The sequence below is a fragment of the Melospiza melodia genome, chromosome 18 (assembly GCF_035770615.1).
Source record: "Melospiza melodia melodia isolate bMelMel2 chromosome 18, bMelMel2.pri, whole genome shotgun sequence".
NCBI classification, from domain to species: Eukaryota; Metazoa; Chordata; class Aves; order Passeriformes; family Passerellidae; genus Melospiza; species Melospiza melodia.
The window spans coordinates 1,234,670-1,248,959 of NC_086211.1; the positions used below are offsets into that span (position 1 = coordinate 1,234,670).

Consider the following 14,290-nt stretch of genomic DNA (forward strand, 5'->3'; position numbering starts at 1 on the left):
GGGGCTGCCCAGGGAGGTTCGGAGTCCTCAGCCCTGGAGGTGCCCAAGGAATTCCTGGAGGTGGCAATCTCTAGGCTGGGGACAAGGGGGGCATTGCACATCCATTAGACTCAATGGGTTTGGAGGGCTTTTCCAATATCAGTGATTCTGGGATTCCAGGATAAAGCTTCCCAAATCCCTTACTGCCAGTGAAACTGTTTGACATTGCCACACTTGAACTGGATGATCCTTAAGGTCCCTTCCAACCCAAACTCTGTGATTCCATGACCAGCTGGATTCTAAGCTCTGTACACACAGCCCCCCTGTCACTCAGCCAGCTCTGACAGCTGGTTTCACCTGCCTCAGCTGCAGGCAGGGGCTCAGAGCAGCCCAGTCCCAGCCTCAGGGCAGCTGCACTCACCCGGTGCCGCAGCCTCTTGATGTGGCGCAGCCTCGCGATCCACTTGGAGGGGTAGGTGTCCGTGGGGTTGGATCTGCTGTGGTGGACCTGGGAAGCCATCTGGGATGGGAAGGGTGGGGAGAAGCAGGGAAAGAGAGGAACCACATTAATGTAACCTCAACAATAAAATTCATCAAGTTTTTCAGAGCAGTTTGACAGCAACTGCAATCAGCACTGAGTTAGGACTGCTCAGGTGCCAACTCTGGCTTCAAGGTCAAGTGGAAAAGTTGTTTCTTTGCTTTAGCAGGGCCTGCCTGTTTCCCTGGAAGCTGGTGATGGGCCAAGAAGCTCAGGGAGCTGGGGGTACTCACGTTGGCATGCAGGGCCATCTGACGGGCCACGAAGGGCAGGTTCTTGTCAGAGATGATCTTGGCAACACTTGTGTCCACCAGACCCTCCATGTCTTTAGTTTACAGGAATAAGAAAAAAATACTGTAAGACAGTTAAGAAGCAAAAGGTTGCCAGTAACTAAATATCTAAGTCAAATAAACCTGAGGAATTGTATCAACCAAGTACCCACAAGCTCCACAGCTCCCGCTCTAACAGAACCTGCCCTGCAGTTTAACACAACTGGCTCTCAATCTTGGCTGCTCCATAAAGGTTTGGGGAGAGCCTGTGAGCTCTCGCATGAGCCAAGTGTGGCCAGAAACACCTTTGGTAAAACACCTGCACCAGCACTGCTGAACCCCCCATGTCCTCCAGCATTCCCAAGACCTGCTGGAGGGAGGGATCTGCTCTGCTGCTGGCACTGGGTCCTGGGCTTGAACACAGCATGAGCAATCCAGAGAGGGTACATGAGCAGGGCAAACCCAGATCTAACTCGGCAAACTGGTTCCAGAGAGTTTCTCCTGGAAGTTTTAACTTTTACAACACAAACCCCCAGCACAGCAAAGGCTGAGGTTCACTCCCACCTTTCCGGCACTGCAGCGTCACCAGGTTACAGTCGTAGTCCAGGGGGGTGATGATCACATGCACAAAATTGAACTGCCCCTGAGGAGAAGCCAATGCACCAGTCAGAAACATTTCCCTGGCAGCATCATGGTTTGAGAATGCCATGAACACACAGCAGTGAACCCACCACAGCCAACAGCTCCCCCCATAATCCCCACACAGCTTTTAGGGAAACACCCACACACATGAGGGTACAACCCTGTGCTCCTGCTGTAACACACCCACGAGGAAAATCCCCTACCTTTATTGTGCCCAGCTTGAAATCCTCTCCAGAATCGTTGTAAACAATGGAAACAAAATCATTCCCCAGGTGCCTCTTCTTGTCACAGCGGTATTTATCCAAATCCTTTGTGGGCATCAGAGTAGCAATGTGGAAAATGGCTGGAGAGGGAACACACAGATCCTTAGGCTGGGCTGGGAAAGCAGCAATGGTCACATGCCAATAATAAAAATACAAACTGTGCTCCTTCAGTAGGGTTGTCCCCGTTTGTGACAGCTGAATCCAGTCCCACTGGATGCTCCAGCACTCTCTGGAGCATGGAGTGAAGCAGCCAGTGGGAAGGACCACAGCAGCACAGGGAGGAGACCCTGGTTAGGGAGGAAAGAGGCAAAAGAGCTTAAACCAGAACTCGCCCTAACTGAGCCCTGCAGAGCCCCAGGTGGAACTGGACTCCATGTGATGAGCAAAGAGCTGTGCTGAAAAATTTGGGAAGTTCACCATATCCTGCTGGATCCTGGATGATTTCTGCACTGCTTGGTGCTGCAGGAGCTGGGTGACACTGCAGTGACACCCTCTGCTCTGAAATACTCTTCAGTGAAACACAGCTAAACTGACACCACCCTCAGTGAGGAGCTTTTACAGCAGCTGGGGACAGCAGCTAAATCTGCAAACCAAACCCTGCCAGCCTTTAAAGAGCTGACAATTTCACAGATTTACAGAACAGATCTTTTCACAGAGCACACTGTTTTACAGAGCAGACCATTATAAACTGGTGTGATGTCTTTTTGTTCAGTAAGGCAGGTATGTTTTGGCCTGAGCTTTCTCACATGGCTTGCAGAGCTACCAGAGAGAACAGGAGGGGATCAGAGCCCAGCACATCCCTGGGAAGGAACAGTGAGGATGCAGGTCAGTTAGGGTGAGGAGACACAAACCATCCCTCCAGCCCACCTTGCATGATGTCATCGTGCCAGCAGTAGGTGAACTGTCCATCCTCCCCACACACGTCCAGGCCACCCAGGTAGATCTTGTCAGGCTGGCAGTCCTTGAGCTCGATGAGCTTGCCCAGGCCCGTGAGGAACTCGGTGTAGCGGTAGGAGCCGTGCTCGTTGGACAGGATGGCGATCTCGTTGTTGCTCTGGGACACAGGGACGTGCCACGTGTCACACTCAGTGCCAGCAGCACTGCACCAGCACCAGAGACCCTTCCTGGGATCAGGTGACTGCCCTCACAGAAGGGTTTAATTTTTAGCACAGGAAATTAAGGAAAATGAAGACTGCTGCAGGAGCAGGGCACATCCCACAGCTGGAGCAGAGAAACCCCACAGCTGGAGTGGTTCCCAACACCCCACAAGGATCCAGACCCCTACACACACTCACCTGGCCCTCCCCAACGTAGAGCACTGCAATCTTGTGCGTGTCATAGGATGGGATCTGATCCAGGAGCTGCACCGACCTCTCAAACGTCTGCAACCAAACCAGAGACCCCACCTGAGCAGCCTGAGAGGTGCCTCCCAACCAAACCATCCCAGCATTCTGCCAGCTTTAAACAATCCCCTCCACAACCCCAATACAGAGACCTCCCACCTGTGGCACTGCTGATAGGAAACACCTTTAAACTACAGCACCTGAGCTGGATATTTGTAATTATCATCTGCATTCCAAGACAGTTATGAGGTTAAAAAAATTAAGGATTTATACAACTCCTTGCCTACCTCATTTGGCAACAAGAGGGGTTTGTTGTTTTCATCACCAAAGAAGGGGGAGTGGTACAACTGTAAAAACACAAAGCTGGAGGAGAGAAGGAGGGAAAAGTCTGTTACCATAAAAATTAATGTCAGTTTTGATCTGTTGGAGGTAAGAACGTTATGTACAGCAGAAAAAATGGGAGGAATTAAAATGCTAACAGGGTATTATTCATCTTTTAGAGACACTCTGAGTGCCTGGACTACCTGCAGTTTGCAACAGACCCCTGTTGAAGAACAATGCTGTGTCAAACAGCAGCAGCCACACAAATTCCCTGCTCAAAGGCAGGGAATGGAGGAGCAGGAATGCCCTCCACAGCTCTGGGGACATTTCTAGGCTCTCAGACACATGATTGTGCAGACATTTGCATTTTACCTGCCCTCAATCAGATGAAAATTGTCTCATCATGCAATTTTGGACAGCTAACAACACCCAGGTTCTATTACAACCCTTCTTTTCTTTCTTCTTAGGATTTTGCACATTCTATTTCTCAAAATGCAAAACTAGCAATCCACATCATTCACAGCAAAATTAACCCTGTGTAACCTATGGTCAAACCACAGCCCCTAATTAAGTACATTAAGTTCAGGAGGAAACTACCCATCTATTTCTTTCACCATTTTGGGGCTCTGTCTCCTAATCCCTAAGTTCATTTCATGGTAGTGTGCTCAACAGGTCTGTATCAGCTCCTGAATAAAGCAGGAGCTTTATTCAGACTAGCACAGGAGTGGCATTCAGGTGGCATGGGCTACTTAGCTCCATGTACCACAAATTTTTAGTCACAGAAGTGTTTATGGAGAATAATTTGTTTATTTTAAGAGGTGATAATTTGAATGATTAATTATTTAATGGGATACTGAGCAGCCCCCCCGAAGGAGCCGTGATGGAGCAGCTTAGGGGCTCTGCACCCACCTGGGGTTTATCCCAGGGACTTTCTCCGTGTTGGACGCCGCTGCCCTGCCCTTGAAGGCGTCTCTGTCGATCCTCTTGCCCCTCCTGGACGGGGCAGAGTCGGAGATGGTGTAGCCCCGCGGCCGGTGGCCCGAGGGCGAGCGGGGCGAGGTGGCAGCCGCGGTGCCGCCGCCCTGCCCGGCGGCCCTGCCGTCCTCGGCCCGGCCCGGCCATCCGCCCAGGCCTTCCCCTTCCAGGTTCCCCGACTGGGATTTGGATTTCACTTCCGTGCTCAGCCTCCGCGGCACCTCCCGCCCGTTGGCGTCCTTGAGCACCTCCTGCAGCGTCTGCAGCTCCGGCGAGGAGCTGGACTTGCTGAGGGGCTGTGAGGGCTGGAAGGAGAGCTCCTCCAGCGCGCGGCCCTCCTCACGCCCGATGGGGATCCCGCCCTCACACAGCTCCTCCGAGCGCAGCGACTTCTCCTCCTGGCTGGACGTGGAGGAGGACTGGGGGGAAAATAAAATAAAATAAACAAACAAAAAAAACCACCCCAAAAAAAACAAACAAAAAAAACCAAAAAACAAAAACAAAAACAAAAACAAAAAAAAAAAACCAAAAAAAAACAAACCCAAAAAAAAAAAAAAAAAAAAGAGAGAAAATATTAACAGTTTTTATGCAATCAGAGAACCCCCGAATGGTTTGCGTTGGGATAGACCTGAATGCTCATCCCACCTTTGAAAAATGCGTATTTTATGACTGGCATTTCGCAAATATTGAATTGAATATTATACGTGTTGTGTTAGAAAGTAATGCTGCATTGATTCTCTTAAATAGTGTGTTAAATATAGTTTTGGGTTATAACAAAATATTAAAATAGAAACTAGGCTATGCAGGGTACTTTTTTAAAAGAAAGGACTTGCAGCGAGATAGCAGCCACAGGACATATCAGCAAAAAAGAATTTATTGCCCTCTTTCAAAAGACACAAACTTCTTCCCACCTTGAAGGCACTGTTAGGATTTAGAGGAAGAAGCTGACACTGACCAGACAGAATCCTGTACTTGAATGGAATTTATGCATCATGTATGAGGTGTATGAATATGCAACAGGCTGTTGTTTTTAAGGGTTAATCCTCTGTTAACCTGGGTCCTTTTTCGGGCTTGTGCTGCCGAGAAAAAGGTACCCAGACGTCCATAACTCTTTGTCTCTATTGTCTCATATTTTCCTAATTAAAATTCTCCAAATTATTATTACTCTAATTGTATTACTATTTTTACAACCATTTTACTACTATTAAACTTTTAAAATTTTAAAAACAAGTGATTGGCGTTTTTCACACCATGGCTGCTCCAAGCCCCAACGTCCAACCTGGCCTTGGGCACTGGCAGGGATCCATGGCAGCCACAGCTGGTGCCAGGGCCTGCCCACCCACCCTCACAGGGACCGATTCCCTCCTTCTCCTGACAGCCAGAATAAAAGCTGACAGCAGCAAGGCTCAAGGCACCCCAACACTTCCAAGGAAAGGTGGGCAGGAAGGAGTACAAAGCAATGTGGATCAAGGTTTTCCCCTGTCCCCCCCCAGCACCATCAGCGATCAGCTCCTGAGGGCACCATGAGGGAGCCCATGGCCATTCCCCCCCTGGCTGTCTCACCCTGGGCCTGTCCTTACCCTGCTGTACGAGTCCTGCGCTTTTCCAAACCTCTCCTCGCTCAGCACGTGCTCGGAACACGAGGTCTCGGCGTCCTCGCTCTCGGGGGACTCGGCGGGGGACTCGGCCTCCCTGAGCTCCATGTCCATGCCCGGGCTGCCCTCCTCCAGCACCACGGCCGATTCTAGGGAGACACGGGCACAGCAGCTGAGAGAGGGACACGGGGACAGGCCCCCATCTCTCCTCTCCTCTCCTCTCAGGCACCAGCCTTTTCCCTAAGGGATCTCAACGGAAGGCCATGCCCAGTGAGTGCCCTGGCATCTCTTGGCACGTCAGACTCGCTCCCGGCTGCCCTTTTTGCAGGGAATAAATCACCTCTCCCTCACAGCCTGCCTTTTGGGCCAAGGAAATGCAGCTGTTTTTTCCAATTTGTTGCTGATGGACAACAGGGCATGGGATGAGGAAACGGGACCTTGGATGTGGGTTACCAGGACAGACAGGAACTACAGAGGTGTAGGAAAGTACAGGATAAAAGCTCACTGGAGACATCAGCTCTCAAAGGGAGCTTTCCTTGTACTGAAATGCAATGCTCCCGAGCCTTGAGGCCTACAAGGAGATCAGAAATTTTCTTAGGAGCCATTTCCTTGCAGTTTGGCAGCTTTCCTAGAACATCTCGGGAGAAGCAGAACAATTCAGCCCTGAACATGTGTGGAAGGACGAGAGCAGGGGTGACAGGGGCACCGGTGGCATCTGCTCACACACACATAGAGTGGAACCACACTGACAAAAAAGCTCCATGGAAGCCCTGCCTACGTGGAGGATTTAACCTTGGATCTACTCCAGGCACTGACCACAGGGATGAGTCTGACCAAAGGCTCCTCCTGGCCTTGCTTTTTGTCCTGAGGAAAAGGCTGGAGAACAGGAGGCTTCCCATTATGCACACAAGGGACTGGAAGACCAATCTGAAAGGCCAAGATTTGTTTTCCAAAATAATAACGATAAAAGTAATAAAACCAAAAAATTAGCACACACAAAAAGTATAAAGAAAATCAGCAAAATTAAAAAAAAAATATACAAAGAAAAAAAATCACTAAAGCAGCTTTTCCTGGATTGATTTCAGCTCGCAGGACCAAAGTTATTTCAAAGAAGCAATTAAGAGTTAGCATTGCACACACAAACCTTCTAAAAATACAAAACAAACCAAAAGGAACCAAAACAACGTGCTGATCTGGTTAGCTGTCCAAGCCAGAACACACCTGCAGATACCCAGTGCTGCCAAGCTCCCCTCCTACACCACTGCCAAGATTGCTGGTGCTTTGAAACAACCCAAGCACTAATTATTCCTTAGGTGGGAAGAGAATAACAGGAACAGGGGGAAGTACAGAAAAATATTGAACTGCAGCAGCTTTGTGTTGCTTTGAGAGGCCTCTGACAGCAGCCAGCAGCAGCTCAGAACACCCCACAGCTCTGCTGGGAGCTTTCCAGTGAAGGAAAGAGGCAGAAAGACATTTGAACCCTCTAATTAAAATCACAAAGCATTGCAGGTTATCAAAGCAATGCAGGTGTTGTGCTCATAAAGTGTGTAATTTGATCTCCACTTCATTTAATTATGAAATAAATTTTACTGAAGTGGAGAAAGATTTGACGTTATTGTAGAGCTTCTGAAAGGTAAAATTTAGCAGATTTTCTGCTGAAATATATTTCTTTTTTTATTTAAAAAGCTCTTAACCAGGCTCCATGCTGGCTGAACGTTATCCATATATGAAATCTATACATATTATCAGCTGCTTTTATCTTTCTGTGCCCAATTCTGGCAGATCCCTGTGGGCTGAGCAGCTCCAAGGGGAGCCTGTCCTGCAGCACACGCTGCTCTCCTCACAGCTGGGTGCTTTTCCACTGGGCACAACACAAAGCCAGTTGGAAAATGAAGCTGCAAATGAAGGATTAATTAACCCAGCCATGTTTTGACAGGTCATTTAACACTGGCCTCATGACTCACAAGCCACCCCAGCTAAAAGTTGCTTTGAGGAACTGTCTGCACTTGCAAATGTTGGATCTGGCTTGGACTTCTTCATGCTAGTCAAGATCCCATTTGTTGAGAGTGATGAGACTGGGGACAGACAGGAGACATGGAAGGGGAAAATGAGGAATGAGGGATACATTTTCTATGAATCAGAGGTGTTCTTCTATGGCAATACTGTTTGGTTGGTTTTTTCCTTAAAGATATATAAATATACCTGCCCAGGATATGCTCCTGTGCAACTTCCCTTGACAACTGGACTGGTACATGGAAGAGAAAGAGGCCACTGCAAAGGGAAATCAAGTGAGCAGCTACATCAAAAGGAAGGAGAGACTATATGAAAAAAATATAAAAAAATTAAAAAGCACAGAGTTTAAAATGTAACCAAGAGCCTAGTTTAAAACAAACAAATAAATAAATGAAACAAAGGAAAGAACAAGCTGGGATAAGCTCACCAGATGCCAAAGGGATACTTTAAGGGCACGAGGTCTCAACACGAATAAGGAGGAATAAACACATCCAACAGTGCAGGCTCCAACTGCTCCCTTTGCAGAATGCATTTTGTCAGGCTTAAGAACAGAAAATCCCTTCCTGATATCCCAGCACACACAGGAAACCAGGCTGAGCCCTTCCTGACCTGCACAAGGTCACTTTCAAACCCACAGAAGAGTCTGAAAAATCTGGGTAGAGACCCACAGAGGTTTAACCTCTAAAGGGGCAGAACAGGCATGTGAGAGTGGGACAGCAAAACTTCTTCCAGTCACTGCCCAGCCAGCTCCAGCAAGTCTGGTTAACAAGGATGGGGCCCAAATGACTCCCAGACTGGCACAGGAGGGGCATTCAGGTGGCATGGGTTCAGCTCTCCACTTAGCTCCACATACCACAAATTTTTAGAGTCACAAAAGTGTTTACGGAGAATAATTTTTTTGTTTGTTTTTAAGAGGTGATAATTTGATTTTGGCTCCAATTTTGTGTTTACATGTTCTAAAACACTAAAACACATCCTGCCCTGCTTAAAAGAAAGCTGAAAACTGGCCTTTTAACCAGATTTCCAGACAGTCCATCCCATTTTCCCCAGCAAAGCCTGGTCTGCTGGTACCACTGCTCAATTCTGATGGTGCCTGCAGTGCTCAGAGCCTCAGTGTTGGATATCACTGGTAAGAGCTCGAGCAGGGACTGCAGAAAGCTTTAAAAACTGCAGCTGTTGGTCAACACCAATCTCCCAACACTAACAAGTTTTTAAGAGGAACTAGCACCACATTAAATAGAGTGAAAATCCTTGGCCACTGTGTTAAAATCAAGCCAGCAAATGAAACTCGAGTGGTTCAACTGCAGGCTGAACAGTCCTTTCCAGAGGTGGGTAAATCCAAGAGGATTTGCATTCTGCTGTAAAAGCCAGAGGCAGCCCACTCCTCCTGGCTGGCAAGGGTTGGGACAGACCATGCCCCAGGAACCTGCAGCTCCGAGTGCCCGACACAGACTCCCAAACTGAAGACAAATGGAAATGGAAACACTGCATGGAAAGATCCGTCCACAAGTGGGATGCCCAGATCAGCCCCAAACAAGTGGGAGAGGGAACAGATCCATGACTTTGTTCATTTTCATTTGGGGAACACACCAACCACACGACTCCTCCAGAGCAGCTCCGTTACTCCCCAGCCTCCTGCTCCCCCACACGCCAGCATGAGCAAAGAGGAAGGGAATTTTTCCCTTCTAGGGACAAGAAGCGCTTCCCTTTCTCAGTGCTGGCCCCCCTGACACTCCCAGGTGCTGTGGCAGCCCTGCAGGGACCCAGCAGAGCCCGGAGCTGGCCCGCCCTGCCCGCAGCCCCCACCTGTGTTGGAGCGCTGCAGCAGCGAGGGCTTGGCCGTGCCCGTGGCCAGGCTGGAGGAGGGCACGGACAGGGATTTGTACAGAGCCGTCTCCCGGTGCTCCTTGAAGCGCTCTGCAGCCATCAGGGCATTGGAGAGCTCCTGCAGGGGCATGTTGTTGATGTCTGAGGAGAAGGGGCTCAGCGGGTTCTCCAGGCTCATCAGCCAGCTCGTGTTGCCTGCACCAGACAAGGGGGGAAAGTGTCACAGACGTCTTTTCATGGAAAATCCTTTCCTTAGGATTTTTCCTCCTGGGAAGCTGAGAAGCCTCAGGAACAAAATGCAAACAATGGTTATCTGCGGCTGTGGAATGCAACAGGTAGATCTTTGATTAGCCCATCTTAGATATTTGTAATTAATGGCCAATCACAGTCAGCTGGCTCAGACAGAGAGCTGAGCCACAAACCTTTGTTATCATTCCTTTCTATTCTTAGCTTACCCAGCCTTCTGATGAAACCTTTTCTTCTATTCTTTTAATATAGTTTTAATGTAATATATATCACAAAATAATAAATCAAGCCTTCTGAAACATGGAGTCAGATCCTTAACATAGACCCCTGTGAACACAGTCACAGGGAAGTGGTCAGTACTCCCAGCTCTCCCAGCTCCTGTTGGAAATGCTCACATTGTTCTGGATATGCAGGAAAAAATCCAAACAGAGCAAGTTCTGGGTTCTTCAGCAGAATAACTCAATTAATTTGCTACTCCCAGTGCTCTGCACTTCACCCCAAGCTCCTCAAAACCCACCCTGGTAACTCACTGCTACAGCAGATTCCCAAAGCCATCCAAAACACTCAGGTGTCCTAATTAAGACCAGGTCAGTTATTTTCTCATGAAACAGCTTTCACTTGAAACAGATAATTCCTGTTAATGTCGTGGAACACATTGGTGTTCAAGCATTTTGACCTTGAACAGGCTGTTATTCCTTTCCTAAGAGCAAACACAAGTGAGCTGCCCAGACTTGTGGCTGCCCCTGCATCCCTGGCAGTGCCCCAGGCCAGGCTGGACAGGGCTGGGAGCACCCTGGGACAGTGGACGGTGTCCCTGCCATGGCAGGGGTGGCACTGGATGGAACCCATCCCATGGTTCTACAGTTTCAAAAGGCAGTAAGCCATAAACAGATTCATTTACAACTAAACGTGGATTTTTCTCCTTCCCCCAGGCTCTGGTCTCTCCCCAGGATCCAGCCCACACTCAGGTACCCACCTGTGGGCCTGCGCACCAGGATCTCTGCCCAGCCCTGGGTCAGCAGGGGCACGTAGGCAGCCAAGTTGGCCTTTTCCTTCTGCAGGGCAGTCTGTGGAGCAGGACTGGCCTTGTCTGGGCGGGCTGCAGCAGCAGCAGGGCCCTGTGTCCCTTGGGATGTTGAGCCACTGGGAAAGTGGGAGGCTGAGCTGTCTAAGGCACCAACACGTAAGGCATGACCACCTGGCAGGACAGACACAATCCAAGGGAGAGATATGCTTAGTTAGCCCCAAAAATATCTCAGGAATGAGGCTTTTAACCTCTTCTATCAGCTGCATACACAATATACTGGTTTTATTTCCCTTGTCATTACAATTATTATTGTTACTATTATTTCATTTTAATTATTAAACTTGCTCTTCTCTCAATCCGCAAATTTTCTTACTTTTCCCCTTCCAACTCTCTCCTCCATCTCCCTGTAGGGGACAAAGTGAGCACCTGGGTGGGGCTTAGCAGCCATCTGGGGCTAAACCACAAAGAGAATTTGATGTTCCATGTGTTCTTTATAAACCAGTTTATGTGATTATCAAAGGTCTCCTGCAAAGAGAGGGGAGCAGGAGGAGCCCCACCACACCTAAAGCCAACAGCTCCTGCTACCTGCTCCTCATTAAACACCAGACAGCTCCAGATCTCCAATTAGCTCAGACACAGGAGGCACCCAGACCTTCAAGCTGTGGCAGGGAGAGAGCCCAGGATGGGAACTCACCCGACATGGATCGGACTCTGTTGCGGGAGCTCCTGCAAACCTGCTGCCCAGGCTGGGATTCCAGCTTGGCTGGAGCCTCCTTGGTCTGTCTCACTTGCAAAACAGGGTCTGAGCTGTAGGAAAGGAGATACTGGTGATGTTGAGGGAGGAATCAGGTGTGCTGGACAAATAAAACATTCCTCTTATGCTACAAAGATTTAGCAGTGGTTTAGGTGACTTTGTCGGGTGGAGATTTCCAGAAATGGGAGCAACACCTACCTTGATTCTGGGGTGCTCTGGAATTCTCCAGAGTCCAGGCCAAGCAGGGACCTTGTTCCTGTTCCAACACTTGTAGTGATGGTCACCAGCTTGTTACCAACCAGCCAGGTCTTGGTCCTTCCTCCAGCCAGCAGAAACTCCCCCACGGGAGACCTGGGAGCACATTTGGGATGAAGATTCCTCAGGAGGCAGAGAACAGAGCTGGTGCCATTAACCATGCAGGAGGTGCTGCCTGCTCTCCTTTACACAGCATTTGTGCCACCCCCCCTGGCTGTTCACATCCCTGTTATCCATCAGGATGATGGATGAGCTGCTGCAGCACACGGGGATTATCCTGCAAGGACGGGGAGCAAAGCCCTGCTCCAGTGGATTTGACAGAACCACAGAATGGTTTGGGTTGGGAAGAACCTTAAAGCCCATCCAGTGCCATCCCCCGCCATGGGCAGGGACACTTTCCACCATCCCAGGCTGCTCCAAACCCTATTCAACTAGCCTGGAACACTTATAAGGATGGGGCATCCTATGGGAAACCCATTCCAGGGTCTCACCACCCTCAAAGTGAACAATTCCTTCCCAATATCCCCCCTATTCCTACCCTCTGGCAGTGCGAACCCATTCCCTGTGTCCTGTCCCTCCACCCCTTGTCCCCAGTCCCTCTCCAGCTCTCCTGGAGCCCCTTCAGGGGCTCTGAGACCTCACCACAGCCTTCCCATCTCCAGTCTTCCCTCATCTCCTCCTTTTTAGCCAAGATTTTATCAGTGAGGAAAGGCTTCAGAGCCTGAGCCTGCCACAATCCCAACATTTTCCCACCAATGAAGTGAAAAATGAACCTGAATCCCACCCGTGTGTCCCTGACTGACCTCTTGGGCACAGCGGTGAAGTTGGAGAAGACGTATCGAGCCATCATGTCCAGGCACGTCTCTGTCAGCTCCAGGTGCAGGTTTTTCAAGTTGTCATCAGCCTGAGCCATGGAGTTTTCATCTGCAGAGCCCAGGCTGGAGCTGGTGATGGAGGTTTGGATGCGGCTGGAAGAGAAAGTCCCCAGGTGCCCGATGAGATGGCACCACGTCCCTATGCTCACAGATGCTGGGATGCAGCCCCTGCTGTGCATGCACGTGCCAGCCAGCACACCCAGGCCTTGGGAAACAGATTTTGGGGTCAGCCTGGTGCTGTGCTTCCCAGGCTGTCCTTGCAGCAAGTGGATTTTCTCTGAGAGACCCCAGTGCCAGCGCTCTCTGACGTTGGTGGCCCATGGGCAAGTGCACCAAGCAAGGAGAGAGTGGCAGCTTTGAGCTCCTAATCTATGCTGAGGGCAAGCACCCCATGACCAGCACCAGCTTCCCAGGCAGCAGGTTGCCCATGAGCCAGAAACTGGGGCACTCCACACTTCACTTTACAATCCTGTGCTTTGCTGTTTTCTCCGTTGCATCTCTTCTGTATATTGTTTTTTTCCCCTCCAAATTCAATAGCTACGTAAAACCTAATTTAACTTGAAATAGGAAAAAACATTGCACTCTGAACAGGAAACTGGCACAAGAATAGAGAGAAGGTCTGCCTTCAAATCAGCCAAATCAGCAAGGCAGTTTAAAACCATTTCCGTTTTAGGCTGGACTGCAATATTTTATAAAGACAATTCCTCATGTCATTGTAAAACAAACTAAGCTGAGGCACAGCCAAAATTGTTATCACGTGGCAACTTCTTTGGCTTCATTAAGGGCAATTATCTGAACTTTTTGTTGCTACCCTTTACATGGAAAAGCAAGAGAAGAAAATCACCTCATGATTAATGGGGAAATCAGAGAATCCTGGAAGGGTTTGGGTTGGAAGGGCCCATGCAGTGCCACCTCTGCCATGGCAGGGACACCTTCACTGTCCCAGGGGCTCCAAGTCCTGTCCAGCCTGGCCTTGGGCACTGCCAGGGATCCAGGGGCAGCCACAGCTGCTCTGGGCACCTGTGCCAAGGCTTCCCCACCCTCCCAGGGAAAGATTTTTCCCATAACATGAAGTGTCAGAACTAGAATTGCAATTCAGTCACTTCAGCCTCTCTCCCCCAAACACTACATAGAGCCAAAAATAAAAAAAAATAAACCAAATCAAGTTTCACTGACAGCAATCCTACAGGTTAAGGTACAAATCTTCAGGTTCAGCAGTTTAACACTCAAGAGAAGTGATCCAGAAATATGTTTTAAAAACTGGCATCAATTATTTCAGATCTTTCATTTGAGCAGATCAATGCTTGCCATCAAAACCTGTCAGTCAATCAAATCAATCTCTGAAATCAAATCTTGTTTTCCTTAGCT

General features: G+C 49.1%; 1 protein-coding gene across 6 annotated transcripts in view; it reads right to left on the bottom strand.

The window, feature by feature from the left end:
- TSC2 (TSC complex subunit 2) overlaps window positions 1-14,290 on the bottom strand; it is a 33,186-nt gene that overhangs the window by 1,392 nt on the left and 17,504 nt on the right. For 3 of the 6 annotated variants that reach the window (XM_063171530.1, XM_063171529.1, XM_063171533.1), the window contains 15 exons: window positions 12,851-13,015; window positions 11,991-12,143; window positions 11,733-11,845; window positions 10,988-11,209; window positions 9,745-9,960; window positions 8,128-8,196; window positions 5,911-6,074; window positions 4,265-4,749; window positions 3,322-3,397; window positions 2,987-3,073; window positions 2,559-2,745; window positions 1,632-1,771; window positions 1,351-1,429; window positions 751-842; window positions 401-499 (listed from right to left, as the gene is read on the bottom strand). In XM_063171530.1, the coding sequence (XP_063027600.1) occupies window positions 401-499; window positions 751-842; window positions 1,351-1,429; window positions 1,632-1,771; window positions 2,559-2,745; window positions 2,987-3,073; window positions 3,322-3,397; window positions 4,265-4,749; window positions 5,911-6,074; window positions 8,128-8,196; window positions 9,745-9,960; window positions 10,988-11,209; window positions 11,733-11,845; window positions 11,991-12,143; window positions 12,851-13,015 (2,347 nt within the window). The remainder of the gene's footprint in view (window positions 1-400; window positions 500-750; window positions 843-1,350; window positions 1,430-1,631; window positions 1,772-2,558; window positions 2,746-2,986; window positions 3,074-3,321; window positions 3,398-4,264; window positions 4,750-5,910; window positions 6,075-8,127; window positions 8,197-9,744; window positions 9,961-10,987; window positions 11,210-11,732; window positions 11,846-11,990; window positions 12,144-12,850; window positions 13,016-14,290) is intronic. The other 3 variants (XM_063171534.1, XM_063171532.1, XM_063171531.1) reach the window with 1 other exon arrangement.